We start from the raw sequence: 19,624 nt of genomic DNA, 5'->3' as shown, positions 1-19,624 counted from the left end.
GCAAAGGCCACAACGTGTTCAGTGTCGCCTTTCTTTTGTGTCAGCACTGCTCCCAGCCCATAGGCACTGGCGTCGGTGGTGACAACCGTTTCCCACGCGGGATTAAACGGTTGGAGGCATGGTGCTTCTACGATATGCTGTTTTATCTTCACCATCTTTAGGGGTTCTTGCCACACAAATTCCGAGCCCTTTTTGAGTACATCTCGAAGGGGTGCCGTGGTTTCGGAAAACTTCGGTATGAACTTCACATAGTACTCAGCCAGCCCCAGAAATGACCTTACTTCCTCTTTGCTGACTGTTTCCGGTGCTTTAATGATTGCTTGCATGAGATTCTGTTTGGGACTGATCCCTTTTTCTGAAATCTTATATCCTAAGTATTCAACTTCTTTCACTCTGAACAGACATTTCTCATAGCGTAACCGCACCCCAGCTTCTTGTAGCTTGTTTAAGACAATTCTCAACGTGGCGTTGTGCGTCTGTTCATCTTCCGCATACACGAGGATGTCGTCCTGGAAGTACACTACATTTTTAACTTTCTTCAGCAAGACGTCCATCATGCGTTGGAACGCCGACGCTGCCGATGACAACCCGAATGGCATCCTGGTAAATTGGTATGTGCCAAATGGAGTGATGAATGCCGTGAGGGGTTTCGAGTCATCATGTAGCTGTATTTGGTGGTATGCATTCCTCATGTCCAGTTTCGAAAATATCCTGTCTTCTTTCATTAACAGAATGAGTTCATTGATGCTTGGAAGGGGGTAGTTATCGGTGATGACTTCCAAGTTTAAGCTGCGTAAGTCTATGCATACCCTGAGTTCCTGTGATTGGGGTTTCTTTATGAGCACGACGGGGCTCAGCCATTCTGATGCTTCGATTTCTTCTATAACGCCCTCCATTTTCATCTTTTCCAGCTCACTTCTAAGGGTAGCCCTTGCTGTGGCTGGTACTGGCCTCACTCGGTGCTTTACAGGGACAACATTCCTTTTAGTATTATCTTGTGGAGAAAACCCCTGATGTGCCCCGGCTCCTCAGAGAAAAGTGTTGGGTAGTCGCTTTTGACCACTGGTCCTCTCGTCACCCTGACTGACAGGACTTGTTCTTCAGTGCTGGGATCCAGTCTGATCTTCAGCTTGTCCTGGTCGTCCCACCCTAGCACTGCTGGGCCTTCGTGACTGAAATAGACCCTGGTCGTGGTTTCCCTTCCTTTGAATTCAACTTTGGCTTGGATGTATCCTAGTAGTTCGACTGACGCCCCTCCAAACACCGTAGGTTTGTGCTTCGTTGTGAGCACTTGCACCTTTTCCTTTCCCACCATGTCCTTGTACGTGCGAAGGGGAAGGATCGTTAGATCGGACCCTGAATCTGCCATGACCCTAGTTTCTATTCCATCAATCTTGATCACGCAGTGGGGCTTCTCCTCGCTCTTGTGCTGTTAACCATGATGACAGTGGGTCTCCCTTCATCTTCGGAAGATGACTTTCTCCGGATTGCGATCTGCATTGATGCTGGAGACTTTCTTGTTCCTCCACCGACACACGATGGAGAAATGGCCAATGCTTTTGCAAATGGAGCACTCCTTGTCTCTGGCTGGGCACTCCCTGTCAAACTCCAGGTGTTTCGTGCTGGTGCACCTGTGACACTTCAGGGGTTCTTTTCTGTTCCCTCTCCCTTCTTTCGTGTCAGCGGCCAGCCTCTCTTTTCTTGCATGGTAACCCACTGCCTGTATTTCTGCCGAACTCTGGGCCCCAGTGAGCTCCTTACGTCTTCCTGCCGTTTCTTCGACTGCCCTGGCGATCTCAATCGCTTTCTCCAACTGCAGTTCTTTTTCGACAATAAACTTATCTTGGACCTTCCGGCTGTTGGTGTGGACGACCAACATGTCACAAATGAGACTCTCCGCGTTGTTGCCAAAGTTACACAGCGCCGCCAATTCCCTCAGCTTGGTGACGTAATCGTCAACTGGTTCAGATATTTCTTGCTTTCGTGTGTAAAACCGTATTCGGTGGAGCACTGTGTTCTCTTTACTGGCAAACCTTTTTATGATTCTCCTGACAGCCTCCTTAAAAACATCGTCATTGTCGCCAGCCACTGGTATCGGGGTGAGACTCTCGAATATTCTGTCCTTCCACTCCCAGGGCATTTAATAGCATGGCCCTGCGCCTCGCCGCTGAAAACCCCGCCCCTCCTAGGGCCTCCACATATGTCGTGAATAGGGGCTGCCATTGTGGCCATGGAATGGCAGGCCTACCTGGAGTTTGGAGAAATGGCGGCGGTGGCGTTGCTCCTTGCATGTTCCTCCGTGGGTTCTGGTGGTGACCCTCGTCGCCAATTTATGTAGTATAATTCCTTTAATGAAGACAGGACCCTCTGATCTGGTGACGATGTATTTATTTACTTAACCAGCTTTGTGCAGCATGCAGACAACATGTGTGCATTAATGATAAAGGCCAACGGGCCTAAAGTGGCAGAGAGAATGCTGCAGTGATGATCTGAGTCCAAGTCGTGTAAGGAGCGGGCCCTGTAACAGGAGGGCTATGCAGGACGCACCTTATCGCGTCCTCCGCTCGTCCCGTAATGCGCGCGGGGGCGGAGCTTGATCCAGCCGCGAGATCTCGCGAGAGCGCGGACTCTCGGGATGTCTCTACACGGATGTTAGACTAATGAAGCGAGATAGGCGTTTCTGAGGCGGGGAGTGAATTTGGGTGGCAGAGCGAATTAGTGGGCCCCTCTGGCTCTGCAAAGGTGGGCAGGGTGCAGGCAATAAACGAAGCACTGCTTGTGGCGAGGGATGGAATCTAGCTGATGCTTCAACGGCTCTAGGAGCGGCTTCGTTGGTGTCTGGGTGGAGGGTGAAGCTGCTCCTGCAGCACACGTGATGCAGGGGGGAAAGGGGCTCCTGCCCTCTCTGATCAAATGACTCGGAATGAGCTATTCGGGCTCGGACAGGGCCTTTTTCAGCAGGCCTTCGTCAGTTGGCCGGCTTGCGGCTGCTGGCTGCGGAGATTAGCTCAAGAAGCCTTTGGTTGCTTGGCAACTAAAGTAAACCACGGATTAAAATGCTGTTGCGCCTGCCATCTTGTGCAGCTGTGTAATTATAAGATCGGCGGAGGTTGGTTTGTATCCCTCCGGTGTGTCGGCCAAGGAAATTGTAGAAGTCTAGTACGGTGCTGTAAAAACATGGGTTTTAAGGTCGAAGGATGTTTGAAAGTCCACCAACTAATTGTATTTCACCAACTTCTCTGACCCTTGTGTAAAACCCTATACAGAAATGTAATGTTTGAGCTTTGGGACCTTCATTTTTGGAGGGAGATGCCCTGTATATTTCTGCATAGCTGTTTGGGAGTAAAATCATTGGCTTCACAGGTTGCTTAATGCGTGGTTTGGTGATTTGCTTGCAGAGCCATGAAGGCTGTAGAAACCAAACAAGCAATCAAAACAAAATGCGCTTTTTTTTTCTTTCCTTTTCTTCCTGGGGCAGAGATTTAGTATAAAAAATAGAATCTGGTTTGATAATTTGGGTGCCCTTTTTGGCCTTCTTCTTTAGGGTTTTTAACAGACGCACAGTTCAATATCTCTGAGCGTATTTAGTGTCCTGCTCTTTAAATGCCCAGGCTCAAACGAGATCCGTGGCTCAGTATTTTAAATTTGGGAAATATCTGGGGATTCTTCTTTGCAGGGACAGTGTGGAGTCGGGAGTCCGTTATGGACTGTTTTATCAGGCAGTTTCGACTACACCCAATCCGACAAACACATGCGTGTTATATGCCAGATTGTGGAATTGAAAATTTAGCTGAGGGGCCAATTATGAATATTAATATATATTTACAGTCTACAAGCCTCCTCTCAGAACATTTGAAGGTCTTCCATAGGGAAGTGGAACCGATCCATACATCCATATTTTTCCGAACAGTGATGCATAGCAAATCCATGTTATTTTGTTTAAATATGTTGGATTAGGTGAAGTTTTAGGGACTAGAAGGGCGATTCCACGCTTGGAGAGAACTTGACTGCCTGGACAAGGAGAAGACTGCAGCAGTTAATTGCAGGTACATGTGGTCTAGGGATAAAGGACTTGTTTTGTAGATTTTGGGACATTGATTGAACCAGAAGCTTTTTGGCTCTGTTTGGAAGGTGTCCAAGATTTAACTGTACAAAATTTCTCTGGCTGCCAAAATAGCCACTATATATGTAAATCTGAATTTTAATGCAAAGGGTGTCATTTATTTGTTAAATTGATGGATTTGATAACAAAAACAGTATATTAGATTGTCTGAAAGGTTTTATTATTGAAACCTTGTTCTATTTGGAAAGAGTGTGGGACTAAATGCACTTCAAATGGTTGCAGCACGTTTATCCATCTGGCTAAAAGGAGGAGCTAATAGGCAGAGTTCTATATCTGTGCAGAGATGCCACCATTACAACACAGCCTGAAATTGGCGCTTTGAAAAAAGGACAAGGGAAGTAAACCTTAATTTATCAGTTATAATGATGGTTCGAAGCTTTAGATGAAACATTGTTTAACAATCCCAACATTTATGGTTTAATTCCAGACACACTACACCAATCGAGATGGATGAGAAAGTCTGTTCCCCAAAAAGCTTATTCCAGGAATGTTACAATTAACTAAAGACAACCGATCAGTAAGGTGTGGCGATTGAAACGCCCTTTCAAAATATGAATCCAAGCTTGCGTCTAACGATTGACGTATATAGAGGACTGACGCCAAAGAGATCCTAGTTTTACATTTTTAGTGTTGGCATTGCATGGCTCCCAACAGCATAAGGCTCGCAACACAAACGCATGCGCAAAAGGTGGTTGCCAATCTGAAGTAAGGGTAGAGGCAAAGGAAACGCCAATAAAGCAGACTTTATTTAGTAATTCCTGTTTGTTTAAATGATGATGATGATGGAGGAATTCTGGTTCTGCATCGGACACCACGGAGGGTGGTGTATTGCTGCAGGAAGACCTTGTTAAGAAATGTCCGTCACATTTTTAAATGGATGATTGGGTAAAAAAACCCATGTTCAAGGTATTTAGCAACAAGATTTGGGGCCAATTGAGACTTTGGTCCGAAATCAAATTGAAGATGCCATGCCCCGCCCCACCCCACCCCAGTTGGTGAGTCTGAGTATCTTCCCTCACTTTCCAGGGATTCACTGTGTATTCCTAAGTCTCTAAATTGGACGTTGTGGGTAATTCAACCATCTGCACAGTGGGTGTGTGCTCACCTGGGCTTTTTTTTAAATGAAAATGAATGATCGTAGATCAACCTCATGAAAATGTGTGTGGCTAATACGCACACATTTTCCTATGCTCACTGCACGACATGCACATACACCTGTACTCTGGGTGGAAACCACCTACAGGCGCAGTCCTCCCTGTTGTATTTAGTTGGGATCTGACTGGTTGAGTACACAATGCAGCTCCAGAAGGGGGAGGGCCAAACTTTCCCCCTGCCATGGCCAGCCTAATTCACAAAGGCTCCATGGATCCGCCCTGTTAGTTTACCCTCTGCAGATGGTGGCAGCAGTTAACATACTAATAGTGTACTTCTTACAGTCCCACGTGGGGCCTGGCTGCAGAGGTTAACAAAGGAGGCTGGGAAACCCCAACAACCTTTTTGTGTCAACCTGAAGCCAGCTCCCGCCTCAGTATCCAGGGCAGTGACCTGTCATGTCTGGGACTCTTTACAATAGGCAACCCCCTGAAGGAGACACCATTCAGAAGGTTTGAGAATGTGGATTGATGGAGACAGTCTGTTCTTGCCGCAACTTCAAGGGAGACCCGTTTTAATCAGGAACATAGCTCAGTTAACCAGAGACTCTTTGATTCACAGCAGATAAGATGGGTCGGACTTAGTATTTAATCTTTTCACCCTTTGACCTTTTCTGTTGCAAAGCACTCTGATTATGACCTTAAGCATACAAGAGATTGTTAGTGGGGACCCATGATTAGTTTACACCAATCGCTGGCCCATTTGGCTTTAAGAGCGCGGAGCCCCTCTTTTGGGCAGATCTGAAGACTTCGCAAGGAGTAACGAGAACTCATTTGGACCCTGGCTAAAAGGTACTGTCTGCCTTGCAGCTTCTGCCACTGAAGGAAGGCCAGGATTTCCAAAGAGAGAAGCAAGATCCCTCCCCTAAACCACTCCCAGGGAACAGAAGGAGATGCTGAATCCAGAGGAACCTCCAGCAGCTCCAGAACCAGTACCCAGCCATCACACAGTGAGCCTTGCTAGGCTCTGCAAACCAGCTTCTTAGGTGGGAAGTGCCAGAGTCTCTGAACCAAGGACAGGGCTGTTGCCTGCAACACTCATCAGCTTTGGGCCGTCTGCCTTATAGGACAACACCAGTCCAGTGAAGAAGCTAGGAGGAGTGCATTGACCAGCATCTGCCTTTTAAAGGACATTTTCGAGCCTGTCGAGCCCCTCTAGCTGCAACAGACTGCACCGCTGGCTGTTAAGCCGCTGTTGCTCATGCTGACTGACGCCTCAACCAGTCCTTCAGATCCGCCAACCAGCACTGAGACAAAGATTCCTGAACCTGAGCCACCATGTAGGCCTGCCTGCAGCCGTCAGTCCAGCCTCGCTCGCCCAACTGCCTGCTACCCGATACTCGCAGCTGTCTCCTGTCTTGAACTCTGTCGCTGGAGCTGCAAATCGCCCTGAAACTGTCCGGATCCTGTCGAGCACCAAGAACTTCTACAAGCACAAGGTACATTGTAGTTCTGTCCCCTGGTCCTTCTCCAAAGGCTGCTAGTGACATTTTACAACCCATTTCTCCCTTTGTGCTGAAACCAAGTATCCTTGAACTATTGCGATTAATTACCAACTACCTTCCTGTCAGTATCCAGAGTGCATCCCCTTTTTGAAACGGTCTGTCCTCTTTACAGGGTGGGTTGTGTTTTGTAGTGTGCTAGAACTGTTGTGATGATGATACAGTAGATATTTGTATACAACCTTGACTGGACAGTCCCTTTTTATCATTGGGTAATTGTATTTTCGCTGTGTTACAACTAACCAGTGATCCACGACCTTGCAGATTTGAGTCTTCCGGCCACATTACCAAAATTGGACAAGGTTTATAATTTACTTGTTTCCGGTCTGTTCGGATTCCTTCTGGTGTACTAGAGGTGTGGGGGCTGATGGATGGTTTAGGAACCAATATTCATCCGTAGACCACTGGTGCCCTGGAAGTTGATTTGCTACAGACGTGGCAGAGCAATCAAGGGTTTCATTTTTTTTAAAAAGACTGCATTTTCGGCCGTCACAATTATGTGTGTCTCAGTGATCGCATAGATCCCTCTCAAGGTGTCAAGTAGATTTCTTTTGTGTGTAGCTTTAACAAACGGTTTTTGCATCTGTTACAGTTGAGTAATCGTTTAGGTTTAGGGCAATGGCTTCCAAAGAAGCCACTAAATATTCAGGAATTGAGTTTGTGTTTTTCATTAGGTTGGAGGAAAAGGTCCCGTCTTGCTGTGAAGATGCAGGGTGTGAATAGGTGCCCCAGCCAAGTACTATGGTGCATGACCCCTAGATTTCAATTGCTGGCTTGAATGTACCACCTGAGTCTGGGGATTACTAGAGCGTTGTATGTGTCGGAAAGGACAGCCTCAGTGGATAAAGCAGTGGAGGTGGTGTGCCAATGGTTCCTAAGCAGGCAAAATGAAAGGTCAGTCATAGGCCTTGGACACTACCTGACTCGGGCCTCTTGCAATAGATTGTGTCCCAGACCAGTTCCGTTGGCTCAGTGGCTGGCTGGCTAGCCAGATGCGGCTGAGTCCTGAGGTGCGTTACTAGACTGATAAGTTGAGGGACTAGAGCACCATTGTAGATCCAGCAGTATTTGCTTATTGATTGTAAAGCGCAAGAGCAGAGCCTTTGTCTACCTTGAAGTTCCTGTTCAGGCCGATTATGGGACTAGTCTGTGTTTTTTGCGAATACCCCTCTTCCAGTATTGGCGAGGAGAGACTAAACCAACGGCAACATTTAAATATTTGTCAGTCCCCCCCAATGAGGGTGGGAGGGGTGTGGAGGCACTATTAAACCTTCCTGGATAAGTACTCTGGGATGTGGGTTCAGCATGACTCTCCCACTCTATCAACCTTGAGTCCCAGGAAGGCCCGCTACTCTCCCAAAAGAGGAGATTCATTGACATTCTCCAGCGAATAGTGCATATCCCTTTTGAACAGACACAAACTTGTGTAAACTAAATGAGGCGATTTAGAAACCCTGAACGTGTCCAGTGGAAAGGTCAAAGCAATCCAAAACTTAGATATTGCATATGGAAAACTGTCGCAACCAACCCAATGACTACCAATCAACGAGTGCATTGCATCCGCATAACTCGGGCTTCAGTGTAAGTTCATGCTTCATGAGACTGGGTAGAGGCATCATCAGTCAGTTCCTCAGTTAAAGTTCCCATCAGATTCTTGTTATGCTTCTATACCACCACCTCCTCCGCTTCTGCTTCCAGCTGCTGCTACAAGGAGTAGAAGCACTTTAATGCCTCCTAGCATTCCAACTAAAGAAAACAAGCCTTCCCAGGCTATCGTTAAACCACAAATCCTCACCCACGTTATTGAAGGTTTTGTTATTCAGGGGGGTTTGGAGCCCTTCCAAGTAAACCGGTACTCTCTCTTAGTCAAGAAAAATGATAAAACAAGGCTCCCATCTGAGAAGCAAGTCGTGAGCATCACTTGTCAGGAGCCAGAACTGCAGGACCATATACAACATCCAGAATTCACAACAGACACAGACATGGAGGACAAAGTTGCAGAAGAAGGCCTGGAGGAAATGCAAGTTGAAAAACGGAAGTGTGAGTTTTGTAGAAAGATGGGATACACTAACGTTCCATAGATCAAAGAGATTCTGCTCCATCTCATGTGGCAAAAAGTACACGAAGAGACTTGGGCACAATAACACAAGCAAGAAGAGTCACTGGACCAGGAAGTCAGATAGAAATCTAAACCGTTGTGTACGCAGATCACGTGGCTCACAAGCGGCAGTAAGAGAACACTTCGTCAGACAGGATAATTCTAGACCAACCCCTATGACAACACGTCTGAGAAGGCAGAGTGAGGGAACGAGAGCTGAGGGGGCAAAGAAAACATTTCAGAAAGTGATAATTTACTGCACCATCCGCAAAGGGGTACCTCAATGTGGACAGTAGAAGTAGTTTGGGCCTTTATACATTCTTTACCAGGGTGTCATGATATCGCCGATGAATTCATGAGATTGATGACCAAGCTCTTCTCCTCTTAAAAGAACATCTCATGGGCGCAATGAACATCAAGTTGGGACCTGCATTGAAAATATGTGCACACATTAAGTCATTAAGGGAGTCATAATTTGTTATTTTAGTTTGTAAGTGGGTTCATAATTGATTAGAAGTAAATTGGTAAGCACATATATGCTGTACAAAAAATGAATACAAGTGACCTAACTAGTTGCAAACTACACAATAAAAATGTGAGAGGTTATTTATTTTAAAAAAAACAACAAAAAAAAGACTGGGTAGAACATGGATGCTGTATCCTCCTCCTGCCAAAGGCAGTAGGGCGGGGGACATGGCATCCCTGCTCCATCTAGTGCTGGCATCAAGCAGGCTGCAAAGAGATTCACAAAATTTGAGTACACTGTTGCAGGAAATACCGCAAACTGTATTTGGGTCAAGACGATATAGGCATTTACGAATACATTTAGCCTGCCTCTTGGTAAATTTAACCTATGTGCTACCATCCCCCCCTTTCTCCATCCTTACTTTACGTGTAAAGGTATAGTAGAGAGAACCCTTTTCTTCACCTCTCAACATACTGGTGAAAGAGCTTCGTTGTACATTTAGGGTAATGAATATCTCCATAAAACATGCACTGTAAGAATGTTGAGTTGTTGTTGTGTTGCTAAATTGTGTTGCTTACACAGATACTCTTAATCCTTTCCCGGAGCTATTTTGAGGGCAACTTATAAGTAGGAAAACTAATTTGAATTTTAGCACTGCAGGTCAGGCGTGTATCCCCCGCTTTAACTCCCCGAAAGTAGGCAAATGCTCTGAAACAAACGAGTAAAAATACACCTAACAAAAAATTAAACTACCTTGGGCCCCTGCTTTCGCCCACACAGCTTCATGGATGTGTGGACCAGTAGTGCACATTCTACCGCAGGAAGTGCCTGATCGGAAGAAGTAAACCTGTATCTTTTAATATGCATGAATAACTAGGTGCAAAGAAATAATGACTGAAAACATTTGTTTTCCAGTTAAAACAATTTGTACTCGCTTGGATCTTTCATGGATTCACAGGACCTTGAATTTTCCCACACGGCTGGGAATCCTCTAACAATAAAACAATTTACTTTTAAACTTTTAATCTGCTTGTCACTTTACTGCTCTATTAGTAATTTTGGGTCATACTGACCACAGCCGATTAGACAGGTCCCCATGGCTCCTTTCGTGTGACCATCCTCAGAAATGAAATTTTTACCACACTTTGTGTTGGGGGGGAAGTCGAGTTTTTCTCTGCTAGAAGTTCAATGGTTTTTGTTTGTTTTTTGCTTTGCACGTTTTTTCAATCTACATCTTTGGGTTTGGTTCTGCTTCACTCCTCGTCTACGGCAGTGCGTTTCGGGCCATCCCATTGCCTCTGCAGACCCACCCCGTCTTCCATCTCGAGTCCTTCAAGAGTCCGTGGACACGAGACCGAGGTGCCACATGTAACCTCAAGCACGTTTATGTTGAGGACCGCGATGAACGTGGCTTTACTGTCTTTACCCGCACCATGACTTGGCCAACTGTAACATCTGCCATTCTTTTTCATCCAAGGACCGCCACTGAAGGTTAGTTGCGTGGCTGCAGGAGGGTGCTGGGGCCTCGAACCCTCGGGTATCTGAGCGCTGCTTATTACCCACAATGTGTGGTGCTCTGACTCCGCCTCAGTCCATAGTTTTGCCTCTGTCGGGCACAGAAGACTCTAGAGCTCACTCCCTCTTTTTAAGAAGTAGAGGTCCCACAAAGAATCTTCCTGCAGAAATGAGGGGGAAAAAAGGTAATGGACCACATGCTTGGACTTCACCCTCATTGATTTCCTCGTCTACGCCGATGGTCACCTCATTGACCACTTATGTTCCTAAACCACCAGGTTCGTGGTCCATACACTCACTCGTCCACAACTACAATTCCTTGGTCCATGCCATTGTCATCGATGACCCAAAGTCTACCTACCTCCAGCCCCACCACAAGGCCTTGCCATGTCAAAAGGCCCTCAGCCACCACCTCTGCGGACCCCTGTTCTGAGGAGCAGCCCCACTGTTCCTGCACAAGGTACTGCACAGTCTGGCTCCAGAGATGTGTCAATACCCTCCATGCTGCAGACATTAGTTTCAGAGCTCCAACAACGGCTTCCTTTGACATCCTTGCCTTCTCCCGCACCACATGATGGGTTCCCAGAAAGGGATGGTTTAATTCCACTGCCACCCGTCGGTCCCCCTGCGGTTGTGCCATTGTTAACATTGGTCACGATCATGGATACCGACGTTGACTATTACCCAGGCACGCACTTCAGAGATGAGTTTGAAGATTTGGTGCCAGGTGACGTGAGCCAGCTGACCTACCGCTAAGAGATTAGCCCCAGACGGAATTAGCGCTTTGATCTACCTCCCGAATGGGGCAGAGAAGAGTCTTCTGTATTAACGTGGGAAGCTGCAAGAAAATTAATGGTGGCCATTCCAGTACTGGGGGATATTTGGGAAGACTTGCTCCTAGTAATGAGAAACCTTTTCTTAGCGCCTCCTAACAAGGAACACTCTGATTAAAGATAATTTTTTTTAATAAAAAAAATATATATTTTTGCCAGTCTGCTCCCAAATGCCTATGCACAGTACCATGTCCAGACTCGGTTGTCTCTACAGCGGCTCACAAGCATTTTGCCAATACTTACAGCCCCTGTATGGTACCTCCAGACAAGGAGGGCAAACATCTGGATGCTTTTGGAAAGATGGTCGTATCAGCTGCCATGACTATCAAGGCGGCTTACTCGCTTGCTATTCTCTCGCTACGATCGTGAGCTGTGGGCCAATACTACACTTTGGGAAGAAGTGCTTATGCTGTTACAGAAGGGTGAGGCGGCATCAGACCATGCTGTTTCTATTGCTGTGGACATAGTGGATACTGTGTGCTGCCAAACAGGTAAGGGAGCAGTGCTACGCCACCAGGAGTGATTAAAAGCCACCAACATCAGACCTGAGGTTCCATCAAAGGCGGTACATATGCCTTTGATGGCACCAACCTTTTTGGAATAAAGGTTGACAAAACCCTGCAGGCCATCAATGCTGACCTAGAGCGAGCATGTTTCCTGGGCACTCTGCAACAGCTCCGCCAGTTCTTTAGCTCCAGTAAAGCGAGGTTCTCACGACTTCAAGGGACTACAGAGCCTCTTACCATCCAGAGGCAGCCCACACCAGCAACACCCAGGAGGGTTCGAATCGAGGGAATTCTTCCCAAAGGCAAGCCTCACCCTTTTGAGGCTAAGGAGGGGAGCACGCTTCGCAAGAGACTTCCTAGCGGTCTGGGCAAGTGGGACTTTGCTGGGAGAAACTCCCACTTATGGGATAAGTACTCCCGTTCTGATGAGGAACTCGCAAAGCCATTTCCCATATTGGCATATATGGGAGTGTCTGATTTGAAGAACACTATAGAAGCCTGGAACTTGTCTGAAACCACAACACGGAGAAAACTGTGAGACCTCGGCTTCCATACCTGAGCTCGGAGAAAGGGAGGACTGAGAGCGGGGTGCCAGCGGAGTCGAGGAGACGGAAGCAAATTAAGAGAACCCGGGCCATTAACAGCCCTGGTGGCGTTACTCTGCAGAATGCAAGGTAACTGGGAGGCTGTTCGCCCAGTAGAATTGATGAGACATTGAGTTTAAAAACGATAGTGGCACTGTATTGTGGAAAGATTTCAGCACCGGGGTACAAATACCCTGGGAAGAGGGGCAAATAATAAGTCCAGTAGTAGAGTAGAGCTTATCGGCGAGAGAATCCTTTGAATGGGTAGAAAAGCCAAGTGAAACACTTAAGAAAAACGACACTGAGTAGACCACCTGAGGAGAGGGGGAATCCTGAGCGCCAAGAAGGCATTGCACAGCTAAGAAAGTATATGGTACTGAACTCAAAAGGGTATAGCAACCTGAACCGGAAAAGAATGGATTCAACGGGGAGTATTGGAAAAACTATCCAATAAAGGGAGAGGAGAGAGGGGGCGAGAACAACAAAGCTTCTGAACGAGTGGCAAGAACTGATACTGACAGACTACTTAAGAATAGCCTACTAAAAAGGAACCGAGAAGAGACATTGGATTATGGCAATCAGGAAAAGGGAGACATTACCCTGCTCTTATGTAAGTTGGTTAGAATAGTGGTGGCGTCAGAACTAGTTTTAGGACGGCGGACTCATTCATTTGATATTGTCAGACGACTGAAGAGCAACTTGGTTATTAGGCTAGGAACACCCACATAGCAATAGGGAAAGATGGGCCCTTTTATTATTTTATTAAACCCCAGTACAAAATGTCACAAGGGGTATAAAGGTAGATCTCCAACTTAAGCGATGAAGCAGAGCTTCCTCCAGAAGTTGACTACCAAAGCAAGCCTGACCAGGCCACGGTCCTGACTCTCTGCTTCAGCACCCCAGTAGGAGGGCTGTTTGCAGACTTTGTTGATCAGTGGAAACGCATCACCCGCGACAAATGAATGCTCCCATCATTCACAGGGCCATACCCTAGAGTTAATTGGGAAATGCCCCTCCATCCCACCCAAAGGTGGAAACACATCAATCATATAAAATCCCTCCTAAACAAGGGGGTGATCGAGCTTGTACCTCCTAGGCACAGGTGTATACTCATACACTTTCTGATGAAGAGATCCAGAGGATGGAGGCCAACACTAGACTTGGAGACTCGACGTATTCCTCCAGTCTAAACAAATTCTGCATGGTAACGCTGCAACACATCCTAGACCAGCTGGATTTCCTCTCCAGACGTAGAGGATGCTTACTTTCATATGCCCATCCACCGCGGGCATAGATTATTCCTGTGGTTCTAAGTCCAGGGAAGACACTATCTGTTCAAAGATCTGCCTTTCAGCCTGAAATCCAAACCAAGAGTAGCCGTAAAATGCTTAGCTCTAGTTGTGGCTCACCTTGTTCTGGGAGAAAAATGAAAAACAGATAGACTACCCCTCTCTTTTAGTCTTATATGGAACTTACGTGGGAGTTAAAGGCAACCTAACTATATCATTGGTTAGGCAAACGCCGGCGAAGAGAAATTATACTGATCACTCTAAGTGGTAACAAAAGTTCTGTCTCTTTAATAGTTATAAAACATCTTTAAAAAGCATTCTTAAATTGATGCTCAATCATAACATTAATTCTACATACATTATATCTTAACAGGGGAGTTCTAGAGTCAATATACATCTTTATAGGCATAATATTTCAGTTTGAATATGCATTTGTGACATGGGAAAAAAACATTTGATTTTCCTTAAACCGTCGACATATGTTTCGGCCCGTTATGATATACCACATTTGTCAGCAGTGGTCACCAGAATGAATATAAGGCCATCTTCAGGACACCAATTGCTTTGTAGTTGATCAATCTCGATCCCCTTTTAGTACATACATATATATGTCCACATCTTGTATTTGTGTGACTGAAAATCTGCGGTTTGTCTCGCTGTCTGAGCTTATTGTATTCCAAACTTGTCGCACAGATGACTAAGGTTGCACTCTGCGGTCTTGGTGCAGTTTGGCTTCAGCTGTTTGTACATAAATGGTCGTTGATGCCTTAGTTGAATGTTGCCCGATGCCTTCTGGTGATTTAGGATGGACTGAGAGGCCGTGAATGGAATTGTTTTCTTTTTTGTCCACAAAGAAGCGTGCGCTGGAAAGCTGACTGGTCTCAGGTTGCCGATGCCTGAGACCAGTCAGCTTTCCAGCGCACGCTTCTTTGTGGACAAAAAAGAAAACAATTCCATTCACGGCCTCTCAGTCCATCCTAAATCACCAGAAGGCATCGGGCAACATTCAACTAAGGCATCAACGACCATTTATGTACAAACAGCTGAAGCCAAACTGCACCAAGACCGCAGAGTGCAACCTTAGTCATCTGTGCGACAAGTTTGGAATACAATAAGCTCAGACAGCGAGACAAACCGCAGATTTTCAGTCACACAAATACAAGATGTGGACATATATATGTATGTACTAAAAGGGGATCGAGATTGATCAACTACAAAGCAATTGGTGTCCTGAAGATGGCCTTATATTCATTCTGGTGACCACTGCTGACAAATGTGGTATATCATAACGGGCCGAAACATATGTCGACGGTTTAAGGAAAATCAAATGTTTTTTTCCCATGTCACAAATGCATATTCAAACTGAAATATTATGCCTATAAAGATGTATATTGACTCTAGAACTCCCCTGTTAAGATATAATGTATGTAGAATGAATGTTATGATTGAGCATCAATTTAAGAATGCTTTTTAAAGATGTTTTATAACTATTAAAGAGACAGAACTTTTGTTACCACTTAGAGTGATCAGTATAATTTCTCTTCGCCGGCGTTTGCCTAACCAATGATATAGTTAGGTTGCCTTTAACTCCCACGTAAGTTCCATATAAGACTAAAAGAGAGGGGTAGTCTATCTGTTTTTCATTTTTCTCCCTTATAGATTGTCCCTTCCTACAGATTAGACCCCCCGTTAACAAAAAATAGGGATTACCCATACACTCAAAAAAACCCACCTTGTTCTGGTCTCCACGTTTACGCTTATCTGGATGACTTGTTGGTGCGTGCCCAATCGCCACCACTAGAGTTGCAACACACCGGATTCCATCCAGTGTCTAATCAATTGGGTTCTCTGTGAACTTTGCAAAATCATGTTTGCATCCTACTCAAAATTCACTATTCCTGGGCTCACACTCTTGCATATGTTGCCACGCCTTCAGAGGAGAGGGTGAAAAATGATAGTGAACAAGGTCCAGCAACTATAGAGCGTCCATCGCATTGGTCAGCTCACTCAAATCCCTGCTGGGAATGATGTCATGCAGCCCATTAATGCCTCACTGCAGGCTTCAAATTGAGGCCTCGGCGGGAGTTCCTGTACTCCCGTTGGTGTTGGGATCCTTGAAAGACTAGATCCGCCTCAAACCATCGTTCCGCCAAGCTCTCCAATGGTGGGGCCATTCTTCCAGCACATGGTCCCAGTGACCATGGATGCAGCCCTTGTAGGATGGGGAGCCCATACGGGAGAGTTCCATACCAGGGGTCTGTGGTTACCAGAGGAAAACCACCTTCACATAATATTTATTTTTATTTATTTGCATTTATAAAACACACAACTGCCCTCGAGCATCGCAGCGCTGTTAAGGCTTACTTAGTTAACATAACTGCTTGTGATGAACAGACATGTTAGCAACTCCCTATTGTCGGGCGGTAGCAGCAAGTAATGCATAGTGTTAAATCCGGTGGCATAAACATGATGGCCAGACCCATCTTGAAGGGTCCTCAAGTGTTTCAAACCTCAGCTGCAGAATAAAGTGGTTTGCATCTTTATAGACAACACCTCAATCTTTTGTATCTGCAAATGGGTTGGGACCCACTCTCCGGTTCTATCTGCTGAGGCGCAAGCACTGTGGGAATGGACACAGCGTTTTTCGGATCTCATTCACCTGCTAGGTATCCACAATACAAAGGAGGACTCGCTCAGCTGAGAACTCGTGTCCTGTCACGGATGGTAACTTCGCCAGAGTCACGGTTTGGATCGGTTCTGAGTGGGGGCATCAGACATCGATCTGTTTGCTACAGGGACCAACAAGAAATGCGCCAAGTTTGCAAGCTGGTTTCACCAGGAAGGAACTCTAGGAGCACATTTTCATTCCAGTGGGATGGACTGTTCCTGTATGCTTTCCACCAATCCCTCTGATGCCTTGAGTTGTTGGTACACTAAAACCGAGCAGCTGCAAGATGATTTTAGTGGCTCCAACCTGGCCTCTGCAAGTTTGGTACTTGGGCCTACTACATCTGTCAGTGACGCCCTACGTCAGGTTGCCATCTCTACCCGACCTGCTCTCCATGGAGGGCGGATCAGTTCATCACAACCCTGCATCACTCGACTTGACGGCCTGGCTCCTGCAGCCCTGGAATTTGGTTCTGCTACCAACAGAATACAAAAGGATTCTTGCCCAGGCGAGAGCGGCTTCCACACTTTCCTGCTGCAAACTTTACCATCTGGTATGCAACTCTTACCATACCTTTTTGTCTCTAGCGGAATCCCGCCTTTCACATTCGTCCATCAGAGTGCATCTTGAAGCTATTTCACGCTATATGCGTACCATAAACCAGCCTTCTCTAGTGTCTCGCAGATTAGTGAAAGAGTTCCTCAAGGACCTGTTTCTGAACTCTTAATTGTACCAGCGTTGTTAGCTCTCCATCTCCTGCGGAGCGATGCTTACATTCCCTTGATGTTACCTGAGCCCTAAAATTCTATGTGGCTCGCACAAAGGAGTTCTGAAAGTCATCGCAACTGTTCATTGCCCTCAGATCTATTGCCAAGGGCATCACCTTGCCAAAGTCTTCCATTGCGGGATGGCTGTCTGTTTGTATTTCCCGCTGCCATTGCCTGGTCAACGGGCCCCTTCCAGGAAGAATAAGAGTACACTTGACAAGATCTGTGGCACCTACTACAGCGTTCCTGTCTGGTGTTTCCCCTGCTCAGCATCTGCAGAGCTGCCATGTGGCCGTCGATCTACACCTTCATGAGGTTTTACTGTGTTAGCGATTCCAGGGAGGAGTCCCCATTCGGCCAGGCAGTGCTTAGCAACTTGTTTGCATGAGGTGAGTTCATTCTGCTGAGCGGTGGTCAGTTAAAATGTAGAATGACAATGTTGAAAAATAAATGTAGAGAAATAAATGTTGAATTCCCTCCTTTTTTAATTATATATTTATTTTGGGGTCCGGGAATAAAAAAATGGGTAAACAAAAAAAAGAAAAAGGGGGTGGGGGGGGGGGAACCCCCCCATTTCGAATAAAAAAACGTCATAAAATTAAACGACATTTTTTTTTTTCTACATTTATTTTGCGACATTTTGACTTTCGACATTTTGACTTTCTACATTATGACTATAAACCCTGCTGAGCTATGCCTCTACCCCTTTTTTGGCATGTACTGCTGTATAATCCTTATTCAAGAGCATATGAATACATGAAGGATCCAATGCTGGAGAACACCTCTTTTGTTCTCCAGCATTGGTATCTTTTATGGATTCAAATGTGACCCACCCTCCTACCCCCTCTCTGGCTGTTCTTGGCTCATACTGCCACATCATGTGCACTGCCAAATCAGAAGATATCCACCAGGGGAGGAGCGAATGGGACCTGTCTTATTGGCTGTGGTCAGTATAACCCAAGAGGACTCTAATGGAGCTCTAAACTGACCAAGCGATTTAGAAATGTCAAGGTAAACTGCTTTAATGTTAAGAGGATTCCCGGCCTGACTGGGAATATGCGAGAGCATGTGAATCCATGAAAGATGCCAATGCCGGAGAACAGGTGTTACAGGTAAGTAACATATTCCTTTTACTCCATAAAAAATTCTTCTGCTCCGAACTTTAGAAAATTGTGTAAAATCCTTCCACTTCTGGAGCGCTGGCGGTAGTGGAGAGACGTTCAGGATTAGTTTTTAAGACCTTAGGCGACCACAAAGTTCCATGATGGGTTTTCAGAACGGTTTGCTTTGGCCCTTCTGATGTCATGGGTCTGCTGTTGAAACACATTGAAATATGTAAAACTGACTTATTCTACAATTTTTTGTAAATCCTCTTCCCCCCAATATATTGGCATCCATTGCACTAAGACTAACTTTTGTTTTCTTGTTTTTCTTCCTTCTTCCCTTGTCTCCTTTCAAGTCGTCTAAGTGGAGAGGAGGGCAAAGAGTTCACAGCAGTTGTTGGGAGGCAATTCCCTCGCGTCTGTAAATTATTTAAGGTATGTGTCAAAACTACTTTTTAAATTTATTTGTTGCACTTCAACACTCCACCTCCTCTTCAGTGTCAGATCCATTGCTCCCTAGAAGCAAGGGGGGGAGGTGGACTCTTCTCGGAATACCCCACCTACCATTCGACCGTTTGGAAGAGCACATGTAGTACTGCATCGTTGCATTAACGTATTTATGGCATTTTATAAATGCCACATTTAAGAGTTGGTAAACTGCTCCCTGTATAAATCAAAACCCTACCCGCCCCACGTCTCCTCCACTCCATTACCATCTATGCATTTATTTTTTCCAGAAACGTCAAGGCAGCTTTTTTACTTGAAACCTGCGTTGTGTATGTGAAATTCAAATTTGCTTTTAACATTTTTTATTTTAAAATCAACTGTTTGGAGATTTGTCCCCCAAAAAATAGTTGCCATAAGTGTGTTTTTTTTTTTTTTGTAATGTTCGTTTTTGTATTCTCTATTTTCAGAAACATATGACCAGTGAGAACTCTGATCTTAGCAATGCAGCACTTCAAGCACTGGGATTTTGCGTTTTTAATTCCAAAATTGCTTCAGAAATATCTGGTAAAAAT

General features: G+C 45.6%; 1 protein-coding gene across 2 annotated transcripts in view; it reads left to right on the top strand.

Annotated features, from left to right (window-relative positions):
• The window catches only part of RIF1 (replication timing regulatory factor 1), a 1,074,525-nt gene that overhangs the window by 90,904 nt on the left and 963,997 nt on the right, over positions 1–19,624 (top strand). For both annotated transcript variants that reach the window (XM_069616488.1, XM_069616487.1), the window contains exons 2-3: positions 18,962–19,040; positions 19,520–19,616. In XM_069616488.1, coding sequence (XP_069472589.1) covers positions 18,962–19,040; positions 19,520–19,616 — 176 coding nt within the window. The remainder of the gene's footprint in view (positions 1–18,961; positions 19,041–19,519; positions 19,617–19,624) is intronic.

This window comes from Ambystoma mexicanum, chromosome 9, assembly GCF_040938575.1.
Source record: "Ambystoma mexicanum isolate Mex_15411 chromosome 9, UKY_AmexF1_1, whole genome shotgun sequence".
NCBI classification, from domain to species: domain Eukaryota; kingdom Metazoa; phylum Chordata; class Amphibia; order Caudata; family Ambystomatidae; genus Ambystoma; species Ambystoma mexicanum.
This window is presented reverse-complemented; position numbering and strand designations above follow the sequence as displayed.